The sequence below is a fragment of the Gopherus flavomarginatus genome, chromosome 1 (genome assembly GCF_025201925.1).
Source record: "Gopherus flavomarginatus isolate rGopFla2 chromosome 1, rGopFla2.mat.asm, whole genome shotgun sequence".
NCBI classification, from domain to species: Eukaryota; Metazoa; Chordata; order Testudines; family Testudinidae; genus Gopherus; species Gopherus flavomarginatus.
In genome coordinates this window covers 18,250,997-18,271,744 of record NC_066617.1, presented here as the reverse complement: position 1 = coordinate 18,271,744, position 20,748 = coordinate 18,250,997, and the positions used below count along the sequence as shown (strand labels likewise).

At 40.4% G+C, this 20,748-nt stretch overlaps 2 protein-coding genes across 3 annotated transcripts in view; one reads left to right on the top strand and one right to left on the bottom strand.

The window, feature by feature from the left end:
- Positions 1–795: 795 nt before the first annotated feature.
- On the bottom strand, positions 796–18,214 carry HSPA14 (heat shock protein family A (Hsp70) member 14). 2 transcript variants are annotated; one of them, XM_050936923.1, is made up of 14 exons: positions 18,126–18,214; positions 16,320–16,400; positions 16,158–16,240; positions 14,658–14,706; positions 13,532–13,625; positions 13,332–13,422; positions 11,296–11,400; positions 10,209–10,370; positions 8,806–8,961; positions 6,947–7,049; positions 4,886–5,101; positions 4,177–4,350; positions 1,685–1,755; positions 796–1,333 (listed from the first exon to the last, which is right to left on the bottom strand). In XM_050936923.1, the coding sequence occupies exons 1-14, from the start codon at positions 18,180–18,182 to the stop codon at positions 1,255–1,257; spliced, it is 1,521 nt and encodes a 506-aa protein (XP_050792880.1). In that variant the 5' UTR covers positions 18,183–18,214; the 3' UTR covers positions 796–1,254. The 2 variants fall into 2 exon arrangements, with proteins under 2 accessions (XP_050792880.1, XP_050792881.1); XM_050936924.1 differs by lacking the exon at positions 4,177–4,350.
- Positions 18,215–18,478: 264 nt separating this feature from the next.
- CDNF (cerebral dopamine neurotrophic factor) overlaps positions 18,479–20,748 on the top strand; it is a 30,194-nt gene continuing 27,924 nt past the window's right edge. The window contains exon 1 of the mRNA XM_050937022.1: positions 18,479–18,623. Coding sequence (XP_050792979.1) covers positions 18,500–18,623 — 124 coding nt within the window. The 5' untranslated portion in view covers positions 18,479–18,499. The remainder of the gene's footprint in view (positions 18,624–20,748) is intronic.

Below are 20,748 nucleotides of genomic sequence, written 5' to 3'. Positions count from 1 at the left end.
AATCCCAAAGCTTTAGAGGCATACAGCCAGATAGATGAGTTGATACTGGGACTCTGAACAGTTCAAAAATATCTCTACTGCTTACATCTGAACTGACACCTGAGGTTTATAGGGAAAAGTTTTGAGGTATGCAAGATACCCAGAGGTTCAGTCAAGGAGGCAGTAATGTAGCATGACCTACCCTGGAGGAAGAGTAAGATCCCTTAGGGAACTAGCACACTGAAGGGTTCCTCCTAGAGACTCTTCCAAAGCTGTGGACATAGCACCGATCCTGTGTATCCATGACATTGTTATCCCTGTTTTACAGATTGGAACGCATCAGTGAGTTTCAGTGACTTACCTATGGACAGACGGAAAGTCTGTGACAAAGAAGGGAATTGAGTGTGGGTCTCAAGTCTTATACTAGCACCGTAAGCACTAGATCATCCTTCCTCTACAATCCTTATATTTGTAGCCCTCTATTGTCAAGGTGAAGTACTACTGCATCAATCAGGGTTATAACTTTAAATGTTTAAAATTTCTCCTACTTAAATTGAATTGGTACTGATCTGAAATCAATGTGAACTGGTATCATTGAAAACTGCTGGTGCTCAGCCTCTCTAAACTTGGATCCCAAATACTGTAAAAATTACACTTGTCTGGTTAACTCAATTATTATACCTATTGTACTCTTTAAGCAGCAAAACACATGAAAGTTTCTATCCACCATAAACCAAGTAGTACTCTGAATATACCGTATTAGGTTTGAGAAATCTGTCTGCATCCATGCCATTAAGTATAGTGTGCATCAACAGGTATATAAAACCATATTTTATTGCTATTCCATAAGTAAATAAATACACACAAATGTCTTCCCTCACACAGGTTTTCCACAGAGTGATCACAACGCCATTTGACATTAGCTTGAACAGTGAAACCTGCTTTCAGGACTCCCAACTCCAAAAGGGATCACACCTTGCCAGTCTTTAGAAGCAGTTTCATTACTGAAGTTTTGGTACAAGTTGGTACAAACTTTACGGACCCATCTACAAATTGGTGACTGATTTTTGCTTGTTCATTGGTTGGCTGTTTATGATTGATGTATCAACAGTTCCAAAAGGGTCTATATCTCAAAATAAATAACAGCATTTCAGCACCAAATCTTTTATCTAATTTATTCCAGTCTGCAATGGCTCATTAAAAAATATTTAAAACAAACACCCCCCCATCCACTAGGGAAACAAGCCAACAAAAAAAGTCTCCTTTCAAATGAAACTATGATGCCACTTCAACAGTGATGACTTCACATTTTCCCGTATCTTGATCTGTGCAGGTAACATGTAAGGATCCATCCCTAAGCAAGAGAGAAATAAATATTTACAGATTGTACACCAGAAGTCTTGAAAATATATCTCAACAAAGCATGTATGAAAATTTTATTTAGGGACATCAAGAATCAACATTAACATTACTTTTGGGGAAGGCAGAAAAAGATAAACCAAAGATTTGCCACAAATTCATTCCCCTGTTGCAAGAGCCCCACAAATAATTAACTGCTGTTCTTTCTTAGAGAGAAAATAAATATAATCAATTCTCAGATGAAGTTCAGCAGCAGAAAAAAAAAGTCTATTTCTCTCAAATGTAGTTTTCATAGACACTCAGTGAGTTAATGCACAGACAAGGAAGTATTCTGGATTTCTCGTACCTTTTCATAGTGAGAACAGTTAATATGTCATGAAGACCACCTTCTTTTTTATCTAAATCCTGGAGTACAATCTGTTAAAAAAAAAAAAAAAAGGCTAAAGTTGATTATATGCACTGATACAAAGTAAGCTAAGCATGTGAACAGACCTTGTGTGCAAATTCCAGAAATACATTAGTCCAGGGATCGGCAACCTTTCAGAAGTGGTGTGCCGAATCTTCATTTATTCACTCTAATTTAAGGTTTTGCATGCTGGTAATACACGTTAACATTTTTAGAAGGTCTCTTTCTATAAGTCTATAATATATAACTAAACTACTGCTGTATGTAAAGTAAATAAGGCTTTTAAAATGTTTAAGAAGCTTCATTTAAAATTAAATTAAAATGCAGAGCCCCCTAGACTGGTGGCAAAGACCTTGGCAGTCTGAGTGCTACTGAGAATCAGCTCGTGTGCCGCCTTCGGCACCTGTGCCATAGGTTGCCTACCCCTGCATTAGTCGTTAGGAATGAAATCCCTTGCTCTAACTTTCTAGGCCACTGCTCACTTGCCTATTCTGCTGCTGTCTCTCGAAAGTCTAGAAATTTAAAACAAGAACCTAAACTCAGCTGACAAACTGAAAAATAGTCTGATAAAATTCAGTAAAGACAAATACAAAATACTACACTCAGGAAGGAATAATCAGTTACCCAAATACAAAATGGAAAATGACTGCCTAGGAAGGAGTACTGCAGAAAAGGATCTGGGGTTACAGTGGATCACAAACTAAAGATGAATCAACAATGTATATTTTTGCTAAAAAAGAGAACATCATTCTGGGATGTATTAGCAGGAGTGATGTATGCAAGATATGAGAAGTAATTCTTCTACTCTACTCAGCACTGATAAGGCCTCCCCTGGAGAACTGTGTCCAGTTCTGGGCACCACACTTCAGGAAAGATGTGGACAAAGTCCAGAGGAAAGCAATAAAAATGACTATTTTTTTAAAACTTCAAAAAAACAAAAGAAAACTCATGACCTATAAGGAAAGTCTGGGGGGAAAAAAAAAAGATTTGTTTAGTCTGGAGAAGAGAAGACTGACACAAGTCTTCAAGTAGGTAAGAAAATGGTGATAAATTATTGTCCTGTTCTCTGGATAAGGAGTAGTAGTAATGGGCTTAATTTGCAGCAAGGGATATTTATCTTACAGATTAAGAAAAGCTTCCTAACTAAGCGCAGTTAAGCACTGGAACATATTACCTAGGAGGGTTGTAGAATCTCTGTCACCGGAGGTTTCATGAACAGGTTAGATAAACACCTGTCAGGCATACTACTACCTAAGTGCAAGGGACTGGACTAGATGACCTACTGAGGTCCCTTCCAGTCCTACATTTCTGTGATTGTAACTCTCCCAAATGGAGGTGACCAAATCACAAGTACTGCATTTTCCGAAAATAATCAAAATTGTACATGCTGTAATTAAGCTGAATGTTATTTATTCTGTTCAGAATTTATTACTGGTAATTTAAGATACAAGGTAGGTTGCAAATCAGTAAGTCCATGTGTATGTGCAAGAGGGGTCCACACAGGAAGGGCTCTACCCTTCTGTTAAGGTCACTTCATGTAAAGGTAGCTCATTGAAATGGGAAAGACTATGCAAGGTCTGATCCTGAAAGGGGCCAGCACACCTTCAACTCCCTTTAACTTCAGTATCAGTTGAGCATGCTCACCACCTCTTTTGATCAGGTCCTAAAATACTCACTATGCGAACTTCAGAATACTCCCATTCCCATCCTCAAAACCTCAAGTTATGGAAAACCTTTGTCTTTGTCTACTAAGTGGTATGAAAGTACCTCCAGCTAGAGGTGATCAGCACTCTGCAGACTGCAGATCAACTAAAGTGCGCTTTTAGGAGGTGGCATTTCTTCAGGGATTCTGTTGATTTGCAGCAAGTACTCTATCCACTAAGCTAAAATTGAATCCTCTCCACTACTCATCCAGGGAGTATTAGATGTACGTGACTGATTTTTAACTTCTCTAAATCAGAAGTATATGCTACATGGTACTCTACTGTGTTTGTTTTTCAAAGCAGTATTTGAAACTAAGATCCTATCCAATCTAGGTGGACTTAAATAGATCCTGTAGCACTTTGTGTGCTATTTACCCCACCATTCCTGGCCAAAAAAGTTCTCTCTCCTAATTTACCATTGTGAGGTAAGTTGCTGGGCTGGTTGCTTGCTGCATTTCAGCAGTGCTCATATATAAACAGCTTGCAAAGCACTTGCAGGATTCTTCAGCATGATAAAGGTGCTAGGTAAAGGTAGAATTCCTTTTTAAAAAAATACTTTGCTTGGAAACTCAGTATGATCTGTTTATGGGAATGATTTAAAGGGAATTTCTAGTGAGACTGGTGTAGGGACTACCACTCCTCCCAACAAAAAGTCTGTTCTTGTACATCCACTGAATTTCCAAATAATTCCCAGCAAAAATTTTATATTAACTTCTTGTATGTACTCACCTGTGCAAATTTGCCCTCCTCTTTTGCAGGATTTTTCCCTAGAGACTCATACAGTTCAAGACATACAGAGGAATTATTTCCCGGGGCAAGCAGCGTGTGCTGCCTTCGTGCTGGCAAGGGAGTTCCCGACGGAAACAGCACTGTGAATTTGTTAGTCCCCGATTCATCTACACCCTAACAAACAAGAAAAGTCTGCATGAACTTTACAGAAGGGGTCAAATGTAAAGACATTAGTCTATAGCTTTATCCAGCTCTACTCAATGAGAGTTAAGCTAGCAAAAACTGATTTTTAATTATCAGATGGCTACATACAGTGGTCACTGCTTCAAAGTATAATTGAGCATTAATACTCACAATAAAGGCAAATGCTGCAGCATGGTAGTATTTGCAGCATTTCCTACTGCAGCTATAAAAAAATACTGCACACAGAATGGTAAATTCAGCTTTTATAGCATAAGAAGGATTTGATCCAAAGCCCAATGAAATCAATAGCAGTATGTCTATTGATTTTGATAGGCTATGGATCAGGCCCTACATGTTGATTTATTTAGTAGGAAGTTGCAATGTAATTGCTAGTGCTAGAATGGTTATTGGAGACTACCACCCCTGTAAATCAATGAATACAACATTTCCAAGTGAGTCACCACCAATATTGATCAATTTTTGCATTAGTGGAGTAAAAAAGTTTCAATATTAAACTGAGACTTACCTTAACTAGAATATCTTTGGTAGAACACTCAATAGATAGTGCCTCCTCCTCTAATGAGAGGTTCTCTTTCCCTACTAGGATCCCTGCTTCTGTGGCTGCCCCAATGGGAATGACCTCATCTGGTGTGATAGAATTCAGCAACTCCACAGCTGGGAAAAGGTCTTTAATCAGCTGTTGCAGCTTTGGGATTCGAGCAGACCCACCACATAGAACTACCTGGAAAATATTATTCCTTAGTGACTTCAGAACTTTTACAGAATGTAAGTGAACATGGAGCTACATTGTGGAAGGTTAAATTGCTCTACAATGTTTAATGCTCTATGGCCCATTGTATAAAAAACACACAGAAATGCTACAACAAAAAAAAAATGTTATTTTTGCCTGACCTCTGGATCCTTAGCATTTATCTTAAAAGACAGACAGCTTGCAAGCATGAAATCATTTCTGGAGAAGGCATCCTACTGTATTAGTCAGCTAGCTAAAAAACAGCATTCCATACAAGAAAAAAAAAAAAACCCATTGTTAAAGAACCCTTTAAATCCCCCCCAAAAAATACAACAACAGTGTCTTAGCTGAGGCCAACTAGACCTGGAAATGAAGCAAAAAATCATGACAGCCAACTATTTACATAAAACAGAGCTCAGGAGTTTTACTGCAAGGTAAAAGCAGAACATTTATCAAAAATGTTCATTTTTAAAAGACACTTCACTTAACATTTCACTTTTATTCATTGAATGTAGTTTCCTTTTAAAAAATTTAATGTTGCAATTTTCACTCACCATTTCCTGTTAGAAATTTCTTTTAAACACACTATGCTCAGTTCAGACTTGCAGGCACCATTTTAAGTGAGCTTTTCACAGCTTTCAAATCCCTGTGGAATACCTTGATGTGTTATTTTGCCTGCAGTTCCCATTCAAGGATCAGTTCCCACTGTGCTAAGAGGATCTGTTAGTTATTGCAGAACTTTATATCTTAGATGCCATCCCTTCTCTATACTATCACTGAAACTAAACAGATGTCACATGTGCAACACAGACTATGGAAATCCCAGTGGCATGCAGTAGTATCCTTTGTGCTGAACAACAGACTTATTGGCCTCAAGTATTCTGCAATATTACTGTAATTTATCTTGAGTTCTGCAAGCAGAGTTACAATATAAATGTGCAAATCTAAAAAAAAATTTTTTTTTTTTACTACTACTACTACATTACATACGTATATACATATGTACTTTACATACCTCTCCATCTTTAAGGCACTTTTAACTCTAGCTAAACAGCTCATATTTTTGTGATCTGGGTAAATACCAACCCAATTTAATGGGCCAGTGAGGCAGAGGTTAAGTGATTTACTCAAAGAGTAAATTTCAGAGATGAGCTAGAACTCAGGAGTTCCTTTAAAGACATGCGAAAAAGCCCCTCTCACACATTCAGAGCACAATCCAATTCCTGATGAAGACAAATGTAAAATTCCACAGACTTCAGTGGGTGTTGGAACAGACTTTTAGCCCTCAGTTATATAATGTACATGGTTTAAATTTTAAAATGTTTAAAAACTTAAAATAAACCTATGAAATCACTAGTTATAATAAATCTCCAAGTATAAAAGATTTTTGATAGACAACATTTTAGATAAGGTTAGTACAGTACCTATCCCAGCTTAGGCATATAAAACACAACATTAAAAAAAATCATATAACTGATTTTAGTTTCCTTGAATTGATCAAGGATTTGTTATCAATGTGCTACATAGATGAAAAGGGCAGTTAAACATTAAGGCTTTAGTCATCCTTTAATTTTTATAAACCCAAAGTCTTGCGTATGATAGGTTCTTCCCTTAATGTGAACACAATACCCCTCGGCAGTAATAAGCGCTACACACACGCAGAGGGTAAAGTGTACCTTTAACTATCATGACATTTAGCAGCCAGAAAATGCTTCACATACAATAATATACTTTGAGCTCCAGAAATTAACAGCTATTGGCTAATTCCTTGTTAATATATTCCCCAGGTGTTCTTCCAAATGAGTTCATAAACATCCTGAGAATAAAGACTGTTACCTTGTTAATGTCATCTGCTGTAAATCCAACTTGTTGCAAGAGTTTTTTAATTGCTTCTACACATTTATTAAAAAGTGGAGAACAAATCAGTTCAAATCTGGCCCTGTTTAACAAATAGAGAGAAAATGCTAAGTAAACAACAAATACAATCTCTCACCCGTTGGAAGAATCAGCAGTTAAAATGGAAGAGAAAGATATTTTCCATCACATACTCTGTTTCCATAGCCATGAACTGGTAGGGTTAAGTAACAGCAGGAGCAATGTACTGATGTGAAAGAGTCTCAGAAGGATTATGGCTTCACAAATATACCAAGAAAGCTGTGGATTCAATTTTGGTTTTGTGAAGAACAGCCGAAAAAAATGCAGCAGTTTAGACATACAAAAAAACCTGGTTTTGTCCCACCCAAAGTTTCTCCAATACACATTAATCCTGATGAGATAATGTGGTGGAGAAAGTGCCTGCATGCTATGAACTCCATCAGTGGCAGTACACCGGTAGAGAATTACAGGGCCAGTTTTTCCTCCTATAAAGACATACCCAGATGGTCCACAGAAAACAAACAGTCTCCATATGCAAGTTGTGGGGTGCAACAAGGTGGTAAGACAAAGTGGAAAAATTGAATCTAATTCTGATTTTTAATCTGAAGATGCACTGAAACACTAACACATTGTTTCACCTCTGCAGATAAAAGTAAGAAGAGTTCTTAAGAATTAACTGTCAACCTCTCGCTTTATGTTCACAAGCAAGTAGACCGTGGACCCGAGTATGTTTTACTACCTTTAATCAGGGCTTGAGAATACTGCTTGCCAAAGGTGACGGGGGAAGTTCTATGTGGTTGAAAGGTATACAATGAATCACTTTCATTAAAACAAAATATTAGTCCATAATGCTTAACTAGAGCAATCCAAACTGTTTTTTTTTTAAATCTGCAGATGGACTGCTCCTTTGTCTCTGCTACTGTGGTAGAGTTTTTTTGTTTTTGTTTTTAAATTTGTTTTTATACCAGGCTGCAGCAGCAAAATGGAACTGCTGCTATTCAGTTAAGAAACTGTCAACCATCCTATTTTATTCTGTTTCTACTGCCAACTGGGAAAGCAATGAGCAGTAGCAGAATTCACAGAGGACAATCTGCCTCCAAAGGAAAAAAAAAAAAAAAAAAGGCAAGCCTCTAGGGAGGGGTAGAGTAATATAAACAGTCCATTCTCACACCAGAGAAATGAGGAGGCGTGAAGGGAGAGAAAGTTTCTGCCCCTCTCAGCAAAAAGGATAGAACTTACTCTGTGCAGGGTCTTGGAACAGAACACTTGGTACAAATCCCAGCTCCCTACACCTCTCACTAATCAGGGCTCCCTATACACTTTTCTTTGATATCTAGCTCTGGCCAGCAGGTGTCTGGTAAAGTTTTCAAGCCTCGTCTTCAATAAAGTCAGATGCTATGTCATTATGCTATATTAGGCTAGTCATCCTTCAAGTAAAAGTCTGGAAAATAGTGCATAAGGAATAAAGATGAAATTCTGCTCCCAAACGTATACCTAAATTCTGGGGGACCTTTTCAAAAGTCAACAGTTAGAACCTGCAATGCAATGCTAGAAGCCTTCCTTAGTACTTAGAGCCCAATTCTTGCAGCCTTTACTCATCTGACACTAAAGCCAACGGAACTATTCACATAAGCAGAGACTTCTAGATATTGCAGGAACGCGCGATCAAAAACCCAGTTTTCATCTTCAGTACTCCCCCGCCGCTGAAATTCAATTCCCCCCCACACACACACCCAAAAAACAAAATCAAAATTGAAATATAATCCTAGAATTAATCCTAATAAAAATATCAAAAGTAATTTCAAAAGAATCACCCTTACCTGGACACATTACAATCAAAATCCAGACCATCATATAATGAGTCTACAAAACAGTTTGAACTTCCCAAGGTTGACAAAGAGTGCTTTGCAACATCAGCGCTGTTCATTAGCTTCATCATAGCTCTGGAATTTCCTCTTATATCATGTTTATAAGATCTGTATTAGAAAGAAGTCTTTAGGGTGACTGAGAAACTGTTTTAGACAAAATACATTAGACATTAATGCTTTCAAGAGGTTAGTATTAAAGTGGCTCCTTTCCCCATTCTTCAGTAAATTATTCTTGTAATGCCACACTGAATGACATTCAACATGTACAAAGCAAAATGTCTGCTTCAAATTCAAGCAAAGGACACATTCTACAGTGCTATTTGGGGAAAGCCAGGAATTAGTGTTTTAACAAGTACAGATTTCATCAATCTCTCCTCAGAACAATCTCCTAACCTAAATGAATGTAATATGGGGAAAAGATGCCTGAAACTAATCAATTTAAAGTTCAATCATCAGGGTTGTTTCAAGAAACAGAAAAACATTAAACAGAAGTTGTGACAACCTCATCCAAAAGATCTCAAAGCATTCTATAAACTTGACTAAATGATTAGGAACAATATATAGCAATTGTTTCACCAACTTCTTAATACAAGCTGCCATTATTTAAAACCAAAACAAAACACTCCAACAGCCCAGAGCTGGAATGAGACAGCTTGTAAACAAAAAAAGCTTACAGCAACACTGCACACCAGTTTGAGTCAGAAAATGAACGCTATCCATCTGAAACGTAGAATTCACCCTTCCCTACTTTTGCTGAAGTGCATGGGATTATTAGTCAATATTTATATGGTGGTAGCACCTTGAACAGGGGTTCTCAAACTGGGCGTTGGGACCCCTCAGGGGGTCGCAAGGTTATTACATGGGGGGGGTCGTGAGCTGTGAGCCCCCACCCCAAACCCCACTTTGCCTTCAGCATTTATAACAGTATTACTATATTTTAAAGTGTTTTTAAAGTATAAGGGAGTGTTCCACTTAAGAGGCTTGCTGTGTGAAAGGGGTCACCAGTACAAAAGTTTGAGAACCACTGACCTAGAACCTTCAACCAGGTGGAGGTTCCTACCATGCAAGGCACCTCACAAACAGCAAATGACAGTCCCTTTATTAAGCTGAAGAGCTTAATTTACAACCTTGAAGACCACAATTGGTGCAAACATTGGATTTACATCTTATCTAGAAGATGGCACATCCAGAAGCATGGTGCCCACTGATTTAGTATTGTCTCAGAGTAACGAGCAACATTCCTTCCAACACAGCTTATTTCAACAATGGGGCACTGCAGAGAATTTAAAAAAAGGTAGTCCTAACATTAATAGCAATGTATGTTTTTCTGTAGCTGTAAAATATTCAGCACTTACCTCTGAAATTCAGAAGCTAAATGTTGTGCTAAGGCTTCTGTGAAACAGACACCACCTATACTATCATCTGTGTTTGTGGCAAGAACACGATATATTCCACTATTTACTTCTATAACTGTCACAGAGAGCGATGTTCCTCCAAGCTTAAAAACCAACACATTGCTGCCAGGTTAAAAAAAAACAAAACAACAAAAAAATCTGATAACTAGATCAGTACAATATATACATTTCCTCATACTCATTTTTTCTAACTAAACACGTACACTATATAAATTAAGTTTTTTAAATTGCTTGTCAATAACATTTGATTGGAAGTACTGAAATATATACATCTATCATATCTATGGCTATTATTTTACAGTATTCCCCCAAGAAATAGAACAGTTGATAGCATGCTTACAAGTAGCAAGCCGCCTATGACTAAACAGAGCATAACTGGGAACTAATATTTACTTGCAGTTACGAGCCCTAGTTATACTTACAACAGGATAGAAAATGGATGCGTAGGCAGATCTCAACTTTTTAATTTTGTCCAGCACTTGAACACTCATGTAATAGAAGTTACACATATTAACTTAAAATTTGGATAGAACAGTAACATTTTTACTATTGCCATGACTTCCATAACAAACTGACTTACATTTTGGTTTTTATTTTCAAGTTAAGTAGGCATGGTCTTTTGTCAATCCAATCACAGCTCACTACTGAGCAAGACTTAATTTTTGTACATATTTTTCTCCATGTCCAGTGTAGCACAGTATGGGTTTTTAATTATGGTTATCAGTTCAAAGTCACGTAAGTAATTTAAAACAAATCTGTATTGAAAATGAAAGCTATAAAAACTTTTCAAATTCCAGTGACAAACTTAAATGTTAACTATAATATTGTGTACCCTGGGCATTTCCTAGCAAAGTTATGATTTTTTGCATTTATTGTTATGACAATACCACGACATCTCCCCATTTTTATAGTCATAATAAAGCCTTAATGATTACATCACTATTGTTTATCAAACCTCCAGTTTTCAAGCAACCACAGTTAAATCTATTTTAAAAAGCACACATGAAAGAAGATCAAAGCATTCTACCTTTTCCCAGTGGGTGAATCTTGTCCAATTCCATATGCCAAGAGAGCTGCAGATGGCTCATGAATTAATCTCAGAACATTAAATCCAGCTGCCCCAGCTGCTTTCCTGTGATAAGACACACCACAGCTAAAGGTCTGCATTTCACTTACTGTAATGGTACATATTAGTGAGGCCTCATCAGTGCACCTATACCACAGAGCCATGTTACCCGGATATAATATGATATTTTCAAGGTTTTGGCCTAGTCAAGGAACACTATTAAAAGTCCTGTCTATAATGCAAATTGTTACTGCATCCCCTGCCTTAATTGTATATATGAAGTGTCAAGGAAAAATGTATTGCAATGCATTAGAGTCTCTGACCCAAAATATAGCAAAGTGAAATTGACTGTTTTATTTGACAGCGGAAGATTTAACTTTAAGAACAAAATCTAACCGATAACATTCCAGAAAAAATCCCCATCAACTGTTCTGAGCACTGATATAGCAGGAAAGTTTGGTTTTATATCTGATCCAAATCACCTTGATTGCTTCAAAAAAAAAATCAATCTCTTGAAAATTCAATGTCTCTGAAACTCCTACAATTCATCTCTTCCAGGTAAAAGTCTACTACCTTTATGCTTGAAACAGAAGTACAGTTCTAAGTCATTCTGACACACTCCAATATGCATCTTGTAACAGCCACTGAACTAATGTAGCCTCTCTCAGATTAACTGGCGAGTTCGAAATGTTCTGAGTAACACTAAAACCTCAGAAGCGCTTTGCTCAATGACTCTTAAAAACCATTCGCTGGTTTAAGACTCACAATGCTTACTGTCCAAAGGGATTTTTAATAGATATCTGGCATCTGATTTTTTTTTAAATCTAAAAGCTGGAGCATTTCGACTTATAGTAAAATACTTTGTTTTTTTTTTAATGACCTGTACTTGTGTAATATAAAAAGGAGTGACAGCCCTGGAGAGAGAACCCCTACAAGAATAAACAGTGGTACAGCAAGTGGCCCTGTACTGTCCTGCCAGCATGCCTCAAACCTAGCATGGTGGGATAAGAGTTCAGTTTCCATACTCATACAGCATCTAATCTCCCTGGTAAGATCGCCCATAAAGGTGCAATTTGGTGCCAATTGTAATGCTCAGATTTATGATGTAAAAACTTAAGGAGGAACAGCATCAATGTCATTTGCATTTCAAGTGGAACACAACAGTCACCAGGTGATAAAACCTCTGGGGTGAAGTCTTTTCTACTGAAGTCAGTAGCAAAACTCCCACTATCTTCTACATGGCCAGGATTCTACCCCTGGTTATTGCCGGTGTATAATAACCAAATCTGAATTATCAAATTTGAACCAACAAACTGGGGTTCCAATCCTGTAACTATCAGAGGGGTAGCCGTGTTAGTCTGGATCTGTAAAAGCAGTAAAGAGTTCTGTGGCACCTTATAGACTAACAAATGTATTGGAGCATGAGCTTTCGTGGGTGAATACTCACTTCGTCGGATGCATGCATACAATCCTGTAATTTTTAGTGGACAATCAGACTGCTACACCTGTGAAGGCTCCATAGATGCACAGCAACCTGCCCATGCACTATCAGTTACAGGATTGGGGTCCAGATATGGAAGTCTCCATATCCCATCAGTAGGGCCTTACCAAATTCTCATCCAAGAAAAACGCATCAAGGAACAAGAAATATGGTCTCCCTCCATGAAATCTGGTCTTTTGTGCGCTTTTACCCTATACTATACATATTTCATGGGGGAGACCAGCATTTCTCAAATGTGGGGAGGGTCCTGACCCAATGTGAAGCTTGTGTGTGTGAATCTTATGATACCCCCTCCGCCCCCAACTCCCTTTTGGGTCAGGAGCCCTACAAATACAACACCGTGAAATTTCAGATTTAAATAGCTGAAATCATGACATTTACGGTTTTTAAAATCCTAGGACCACAATACTGACCAAAATAGACCATGAATTTGGTAGGGCTCTACCCATCAGCAATCCCCCTGCATCTAAGTGAAAAGAAAAGTCATTCTTCTTACCCAAGGGCATTTTTCTGGTTCTCTCCAAACTCAAATGGTACAGTAATAACCACATCACTGGCATCGGAACCCAAAGCAGACTGAGCAGTTTCTGTTTACAAACACAGGCAGAACATGTTGATTAAAATATTACTATTTTAAAAAGGTGCCTTAATATAGCGAAGGTGTTGATAACTTTTAAAGTTTTACTCCCTATTTACCTTTCATTTTACTGAATATGAGTTTTGCAACTTCTTCCGGGCAAACAAGTTTGTTATCTATTTCATACTGGAGTTTTCCATTCTTCTCAGTGACCTAGGAATAAAGTCAACATACGTGCATGTGAAATGATAAGACTCATTTTGTTTGTAATGAAAATTAATGTTTATGTCTAACTTGGTTTCCATTCTCAGAAAAGAAAACTAGACCAAGGAAACATTTTCATGTTTGTATTTAGTTCAAATGGTATGAAGGCTCCCCAACAGATCTGACCAAGGACGGGCTCATAAAGACATCTTACATTATCCAGGCCCATGGCACAAAACATTTAAAAACAAGGGCAAAAACGTTTAAGGATCTGGACCTCAAACATCATGGAAATGTTGGGGAAGGTTGCACTAAGACACAATTTCTCCCAGGCATACAGGGAGGACTTTGAGACCCTCATATTATCTCATTTTTTGCCCCAATTTACATGAATTTATCAAGATGGGAGGTCAAGGATTAACATAACCTGTGGGAAGAAGGAGGTGAGGCAAGGGCTGGATACAGAGCAGTCCACCGTTGATCTGTTACTCAGACTCTCCCATGCCTGTGAGCTCCTGAGATAGAGATCAGGCCAGTATCTTGATTTAATAAAGTTTTCTTTTAATCTTACTGTGCAACAAAGCTTTCGAGTAGCAAAGATAATGTGGTCTTAAGATTCAGTAATGTGGTTGCTTGTGTAATAGACATTTTTAATTTCATGCTTCCTAGGCTGAGCATTTTCTGCATTTATTTATGATGTTTTTAAAAGATAGTACCTATTCTCTTGGACTGCATTAAAGAGTCACCCTCCCTGGAGTTCTCTTTCAGACATACTGCCCAAGGGAGAACCCACATATAATGGATGGCTCTAACTCCACAAGAGAGAGACAAAAAGAGGGTTTGAAGCAGAATATAGCAAAACCTCTCTCATTAAAAAAGAAGCTTCTATCACACATGGTGTCCTGTAAAGCTTCAGATTGTGCCACATGGGTCTGATCACTAAGACACTGTAATGAGGTGTTTATGACACTAAAATAAATGATGGAATCAATGCAAATTTTTTCAACTCTAGGGAGAAAAAAGAAATTGGATCATACTTACTGGACATTTGCTTTCTGCAACATATTTCTCAGCTTGTGGGTCACCAGGGCTGTCAAAGCAAATTAAGAGTGATAGTTTTGCAGGTGGCATTGGACGTGTAGTTCCGCCTATCTAGCTGTTTATTTTTTCAGCTTATGACACTCAGTCTATGTGGTCCACTTGTATTTTATTTATTTTAGTCAAAACTCCTGTTGCAATTACTAGTAATAAACAGCAGGTCTGGGGCTCCACCCTTGTCATGGAAAAACCCAAGAGAAAGGGGCAACTTTTCTAAGGTTTTATCTACACTGGAACTTTGTCAGCAAAACTTTTGTCATTCAGGGGTGTTTAAAAAAACATTAAGACACAACACCCCTGACGACAAAAGTTTTACTGACGAAAAGCACCGGTGTGAACAGTGCTTTGTCATCAGGAGCGCTTTGCTCAGCTACACTGCAAACCTTTTAGCAGCACAGCTGTGTTGCTAAAAGGTGTGGAGTGCAGACAAAGCCTAAATTACATTTTAAAAAAAGAAAAGAAAGTGTACCCTGGAAAAATATCTGTAACTTCTTATTTACTTAATGCTACCCTCATGGATAAAAAATACAATCTGAACAATTAACAGTATCTTCTGCATTCAACATGATTTTTATTTCAGGACTATATTTCAATATAATTTTTGTTATATCAGTTATAAATAATCATAGCAGTTACAAACTGATTAACTTATTCTAGACGATGAGTGAAAGTTTAACTGTTAAAATCTACACCAGAAGGAAAATAAAATAAAAATCAGACTATCCACAGGTAGATTCTCTCATTCAACCTGCCATAAAGAATTCTGTTACAAATCTCTCTTGTTGACTTATTTGTCATCTTTCTGATTACACGGCTGGGTATTTTATTAGGCAGGACTAAAACCAAATAAAGTAGAACTTTGATAATTTGCAATGATGATTGATTTTTGTGTTCACTGGAGTTCACAAGATGTTCTTTGTTAATTTCTGGATTTACTTGTACTTTACTTTAAATTCAAGGTAATAATTCAGTAAACGCATTGCAGTATATTTTAACCTTTGTAACATTTTCCGCATACAAATACAGAAGTCTTGGCAATAAGAGCCCTCACCACAGTGGACAAGTAGGCCAAACCCACCATTATTCTGGGCAAGTTATGAAGTGTGAGGATTACCTATTGGCAAAGTCTTATTCTAGTTTGATTCTGCAAACAAATGCAGGCAAAGAATACTCAAAGTCTCTAACTTCTTATTCCACAGTTCATTAAAGAAAGGAAACTAACAGAGACAATTTTAGGGATGTAGTGACCTCTCTTATCAAAGCCAGATTATTAAATTGATTAACCTTTAGATCTTAAATTATATCTCATTAGCAGACCAGCTTTAGTGAGAAGACTTGTGAACAGATATGAGTTAAATAAGCATTTGCTATTTACATCCCCAATTTGTAATACACACACACACTCCTCAAATGAAATATTTTCTTTCGTATCTATTCACTTACCTTCTCCCAAGAATCTGCTTTACTTTAACTACTGTATTTGCAATATTTCTTACTCTACTTTGTTTTGCTGCCAAACCAACAACCTGCAAAATGGAAAAAAAATTATGAAATGAAAAATGGACATTCCTCTCTGCCGAAACTGCTAGTGAGGAAAAAAATTACCTCTTCATTTTTTGAGTAAGCAACAACAGCTGGCGTGACTCTGTCACCTGCATCATTGGCAACCACATCTGCACGGCCATCCTAAAAACAAAATATACCATCCAAAGGTAGAGAGAAGTCATTCAGTGAAATATTAACATACCTACCTTAGCAATGAAATATGTAGCATCAACGTTTATTACCAAACACAGCTAATGGTGCCAATTAAAAACCTGTGCTCTATGAGTGAGCTTAGTATTTCATTATTCCATCCTGCAGAGCGAGATACTCTATTGGGAACATAAGAACGGCCACAGAAGGTCAGACCAAAGGTCTATCTAGCCCAGTATCCTGTCTTCCGACAGTGGCCAATGCCAGGTGCCCCAGAGGGCATTGACAGAACAAGTAATCATCAAGTGATCCATCCCGTCATCCGTTCTCAACTTCTGGCAAACAGAGGCTAAAAGACACTATCCCTTGCTTATCCTGGCTAATAGCCATTGATGGACCTATCCTCCATGAACTTATGAAGTTCTTTTTTGAACCCTGTTATAGCCTTTGCCTTCACAACATCCTCTGGCAGAGTTCAACAGACTGATGGTGCATTGCGTGAAAAAATACTTCCTTTTGTTTGTTTTAAACCTGCTGCCTATTAATTTCATGTGGTGACCTCTAGTTCTTGTGTTATGAGGAGTAAGTAACACTTGCTTATTTACTTTCTCCACACCAGTCATGATTATACAGACTTCAATCATATTCCTCGCCCCCGTCATCTTTCCTAAGCTGAGAAGTCCCAGTCGTATTAATTTCTCCTCATATGGCAGCCATTCCATACGCCTAATCATTTTTGTTACCCCTTTCTCAACCTTTTCTAATTCCAATATATCAGGGATCAACAACCTTTAGCACATGGCCCGCCAGGGTAAGCACCCTGGTGGGCTGGGCCAGTTTGTTTACCTGCTGCATCCACAGATTTGGCAGACTGCGGCTCCCACTGGCCGCAGTTCACCACTCTAGGCCAGTGGGGACAGCGGGAAGTGGCGGCTAACACATCCTTGGCCTGTGCCACTTCCCGCAGCCCCTATTGGCCTGGTACGGCGAACCGCAGCCAGTGGAAACCGAGATCAGCCGACCCTGTGGATGCAGCAGGTAAGCAAACTGGCCCGGCCCTCCAGGGTGCTTACCCTGGCGGGCCGATCCCTATAATATATCATTTTTCACATGGGGCAATCACATCTGCACGCAGCTTTCAGGATGTGGGCGTACCATTGATTTATATAGAAGCGATGTGATATTTTCTGTCTTATTATCTATCCCTCTCTTAATGATTCCCAACATTCTGGTTTTTTTTTTTCCTTTTTCTGCCTGTTGCTGCATATTGAGGGGATGTTTTCAGAGAACTATCTACAATGACACCAAAATCTTTTCCTTGAGTGTTAACAGTTAAATGCCTCCCCTGAACAGCTCTGCTGCTAACAGCAACCGACTGACACCAGAACTGCACTTTGGCACATAGTGAGGTGCCCCGTACGGCCCAGTCCAGCCCAGAGAACTGCACCCAGGTGCCCCGTGTAACGTGGGTCCCACAAAAACACCAAGGGAGGGAGGGAGGAGGAATCCGTTACGTCCCTCGCTGGGCTGTCCAGGGGTTACTCATCCCGGCCCTTAACAGCCCGGGCCCCTGACTGTGCCGCACACGCACCGCGGCCACAGGGGTCCTGTCAATGGTGGCCCCGGCACCCCGCCCCCCACAGCAGCACCGGAGATGGCTCCGCCCGCCCAGCGGTTGGCCCGGAAGGAGACCACCCAACCCCCAGCGCGGCCCACCTTATACACGGCCACAGAGGCGCAGGTGCAACCCAAATGGACGCCTATGGCCGCCATGATCCTCTCACTCCTCGCGGCCGCAGCTTTCCCCTCCCACAATGCACCGCGACGCCGTCCGCACCAATCCTGCACGGCCGCTCTCCCGCCCTGCCAATCACATTCCGCATCCCCGGCGAGGCTATCGTTAGGACCAATCCCAGACACAGGGTCAGATTTAGGGGCGGGACCAGTCGGCCAACGACCAATGAAAAATCTAGCCGTATTCATCGTCACTTAGCATAGCAACCCAGGCACTTTTTTTCCTCCTGGCAGCCCCGCCCCGGAGGAGGGAAGGGGCGGAGTCTTGTCTCGTGCTAGGCAGCGCCGCCAGCACCATGCAGCGGCAGCCCGCGCGCGCTGTGCCCTGGGCCTGTGCAGGTCTGGCCCTGGGCCTCCTGTGCGCAGGTCCCTGGCTCGCTGCCGCCCTTGCCCCGTGGGGACAGGAAGCTCAGTGCGAAGGTGAGCGGCGCAGGGGGACCGGGGGCCGCTTCCTTACTGCACCGTTTGCTGCTGCCCTGGGCATCGCCCCCGTGCTATAAATAGCTGCATCCCCATGGCTGTTCTCCTCTGCGTGGCTGCGCAGACTCTGAAGGCGTTTTATTAACAATGTAACAGTCACCGTCCGTGTGTGAGGGGGAGGGGAGTGAGCGACCCCCCCCCCCGCCCCGAACTGTTTAATCCTCAATGGAAAGTGCAACCCCATGCATGGCTTAGATCCCTGCCTCTTCAAAGTGCTTTGCAAAAATTGATTCCTCCCGGCTCCCCGGTGCAGATCTACCTCCACTGGTTTGAATCTGAGCAGTCAGGCGAGTGTTAAAGAGGTTATGGGGTGGGCTACGCTGCCTGGCTCCTCCTCACTTGATTTTTGGAAGTGCTTAGACAGCCCATGAAAGTAAAGTGGGAGCTACCTGTGCTCGCTCAGCAACTTTGGAAATCAGATCAGAATCATAGAATATCAGGGTTGGAAGGGACCTCAGGAGGTCATCTAGTCCAGTCTGCTGCTCAAAGCAGGACCAATTCCCAACTAAATCATCCCAGCCAGGACTTTGTCAAGCATGACCTTAAAAACCTCTAAGGAAGGAGATTCCACCTCCTTCCTAGGTAACCTGTTCCAGTGCTTCGCTACTCTCTGAGTGAAAAAGTTTTTCCTAATATGTAACTTAAACCTCCCCCACTGCAACTTGAGACCATTATTCCTTGTTCTGTCATCGAGTACCACTGAGAACAGTCTAGATCCATCCTCTTTGGAACCCCCTTTCAGGTGGTTGAAAGCAGCTATCAAATCCCCCTCATTCTTCTCTTCCGCAGACTAAATCCCAGTTCCCTCAGCCTTCCTCATAAGTCATGTGCTCCTGCCCCCTAATCATTTTTGTTGCCCTCCGATGGACTCTTTCTAATTTTTCCACATCCTTCTTGTAGTGTGGGGCCCAAAACTGGACACAGTACTCCAGATGAGGCCTTACCAATGTCAAATAGAGGGGAATGATCACATCCCTCGATCTGCTTGCAGTGCCCCTACTTTTACAGCCCAAAATGCTGTTAGCCTTCTTGGCAACAAGGGCACACTGTTGACTCATATCCAGCTTCTCATCCACTGTAACCCCTAGGTCCTTTTCTGCAGAACTGCTGCCTAGCCACTTGGTCCCTAGTCTGTAACAGCGAATGGGATTCTTCCGTCCTAAGTGCAGGACTCTGCACTTATCCTTGATGAACCTCATCAGGTTTCTTTTGGCCCAGTCCTCTAATTTGTCTAGGTCCCTCTGTATTCTATCCCTACCCTCCAGCGTATCTACTACTCCTCCCAGTTTAGTGTCCTCTGCAAACTTGCTGAGACTGCAGTCCACACTATCCTCCAGATCATTAATGAAGATATTGAACAAAACTGGCCCCAGGACCGACCCTTGGGGCACTCCGCTTGAAACCGGCTGCCAACTAGAAATAGAGCCATTGATCACTGCCCACTGAGCCCAACAATCTAGCCAGCCTTCTATCCATCTTATAGTCCAATCATCCAACCCATACTTCTTTAGCTTGCTGGCAAGAATACTGTTGGAGACCGTATCAAAAGCTTTGCTAAAGTCAAGGAATAACACATCCACTGCTTTCCCCTCATCCACAGACCCAGTTATCTCCTCATAGAAGGCAATTAGATTAGTCAGGCATGACTTGCCCTTGGTGAATCCGTGCTGACTGTTCCTGATCACTTTCCTCTCCTCTAAGTGCTTCAGAATTGATTCCTTGAGGACCTGCTCCATGATTTTTCCAGGGGCTGAGGTGAGGCTGACTGGCCTGTAGTTCCCTGGATCTTCCTTCCTCCCTTTTTTGAAGATGGGCACTACATTAGCCTTTTTCCAGTCATCCGGGAGCTCCCTGTTCGCCATGAGTTTTCAAAGATAATGGCCAATGGCTCTGCAATCACATCCGCCAACTCTTTTAGCACCCTTGGATGCAGCGCATCCGGTCCCATGGAATTGTGCTCATCCAGTTTTTCTAAATAGTCCTGAACCACTTCTTTCTCCACAGAGGGCTGGTCACGTCCTCCCCATGCTGTGCTGCCCAGTGCAGCAGTCTGGGAGCTGACCTT

Excerpts from the sequence above, each read along its gene's own strand:
- HSPA14 (XM_050936923.1), bottom strand. The coding sequence starts at position 18,182 with ATGGCGGCCATAGGCGTCCATTTGGGTTGCACCTGCGCCTCTGTGGCC. Across the intron at positions 13,626-14,657 it reads TTGCAGAAAGCAAATGTCCA|GTCACTGAGAAGAATGGAAA; the intron begins GTAAGTATGATC and ends CTTTATTCCTAG. Across the intron at positions 1,334-1,684 it reads ACTGTTCTCACTATGAAAAG|GGATGGATCCTTACATGTTA; the intron begins GTACGAGAAATC and ends TCTCTTGCTTAG.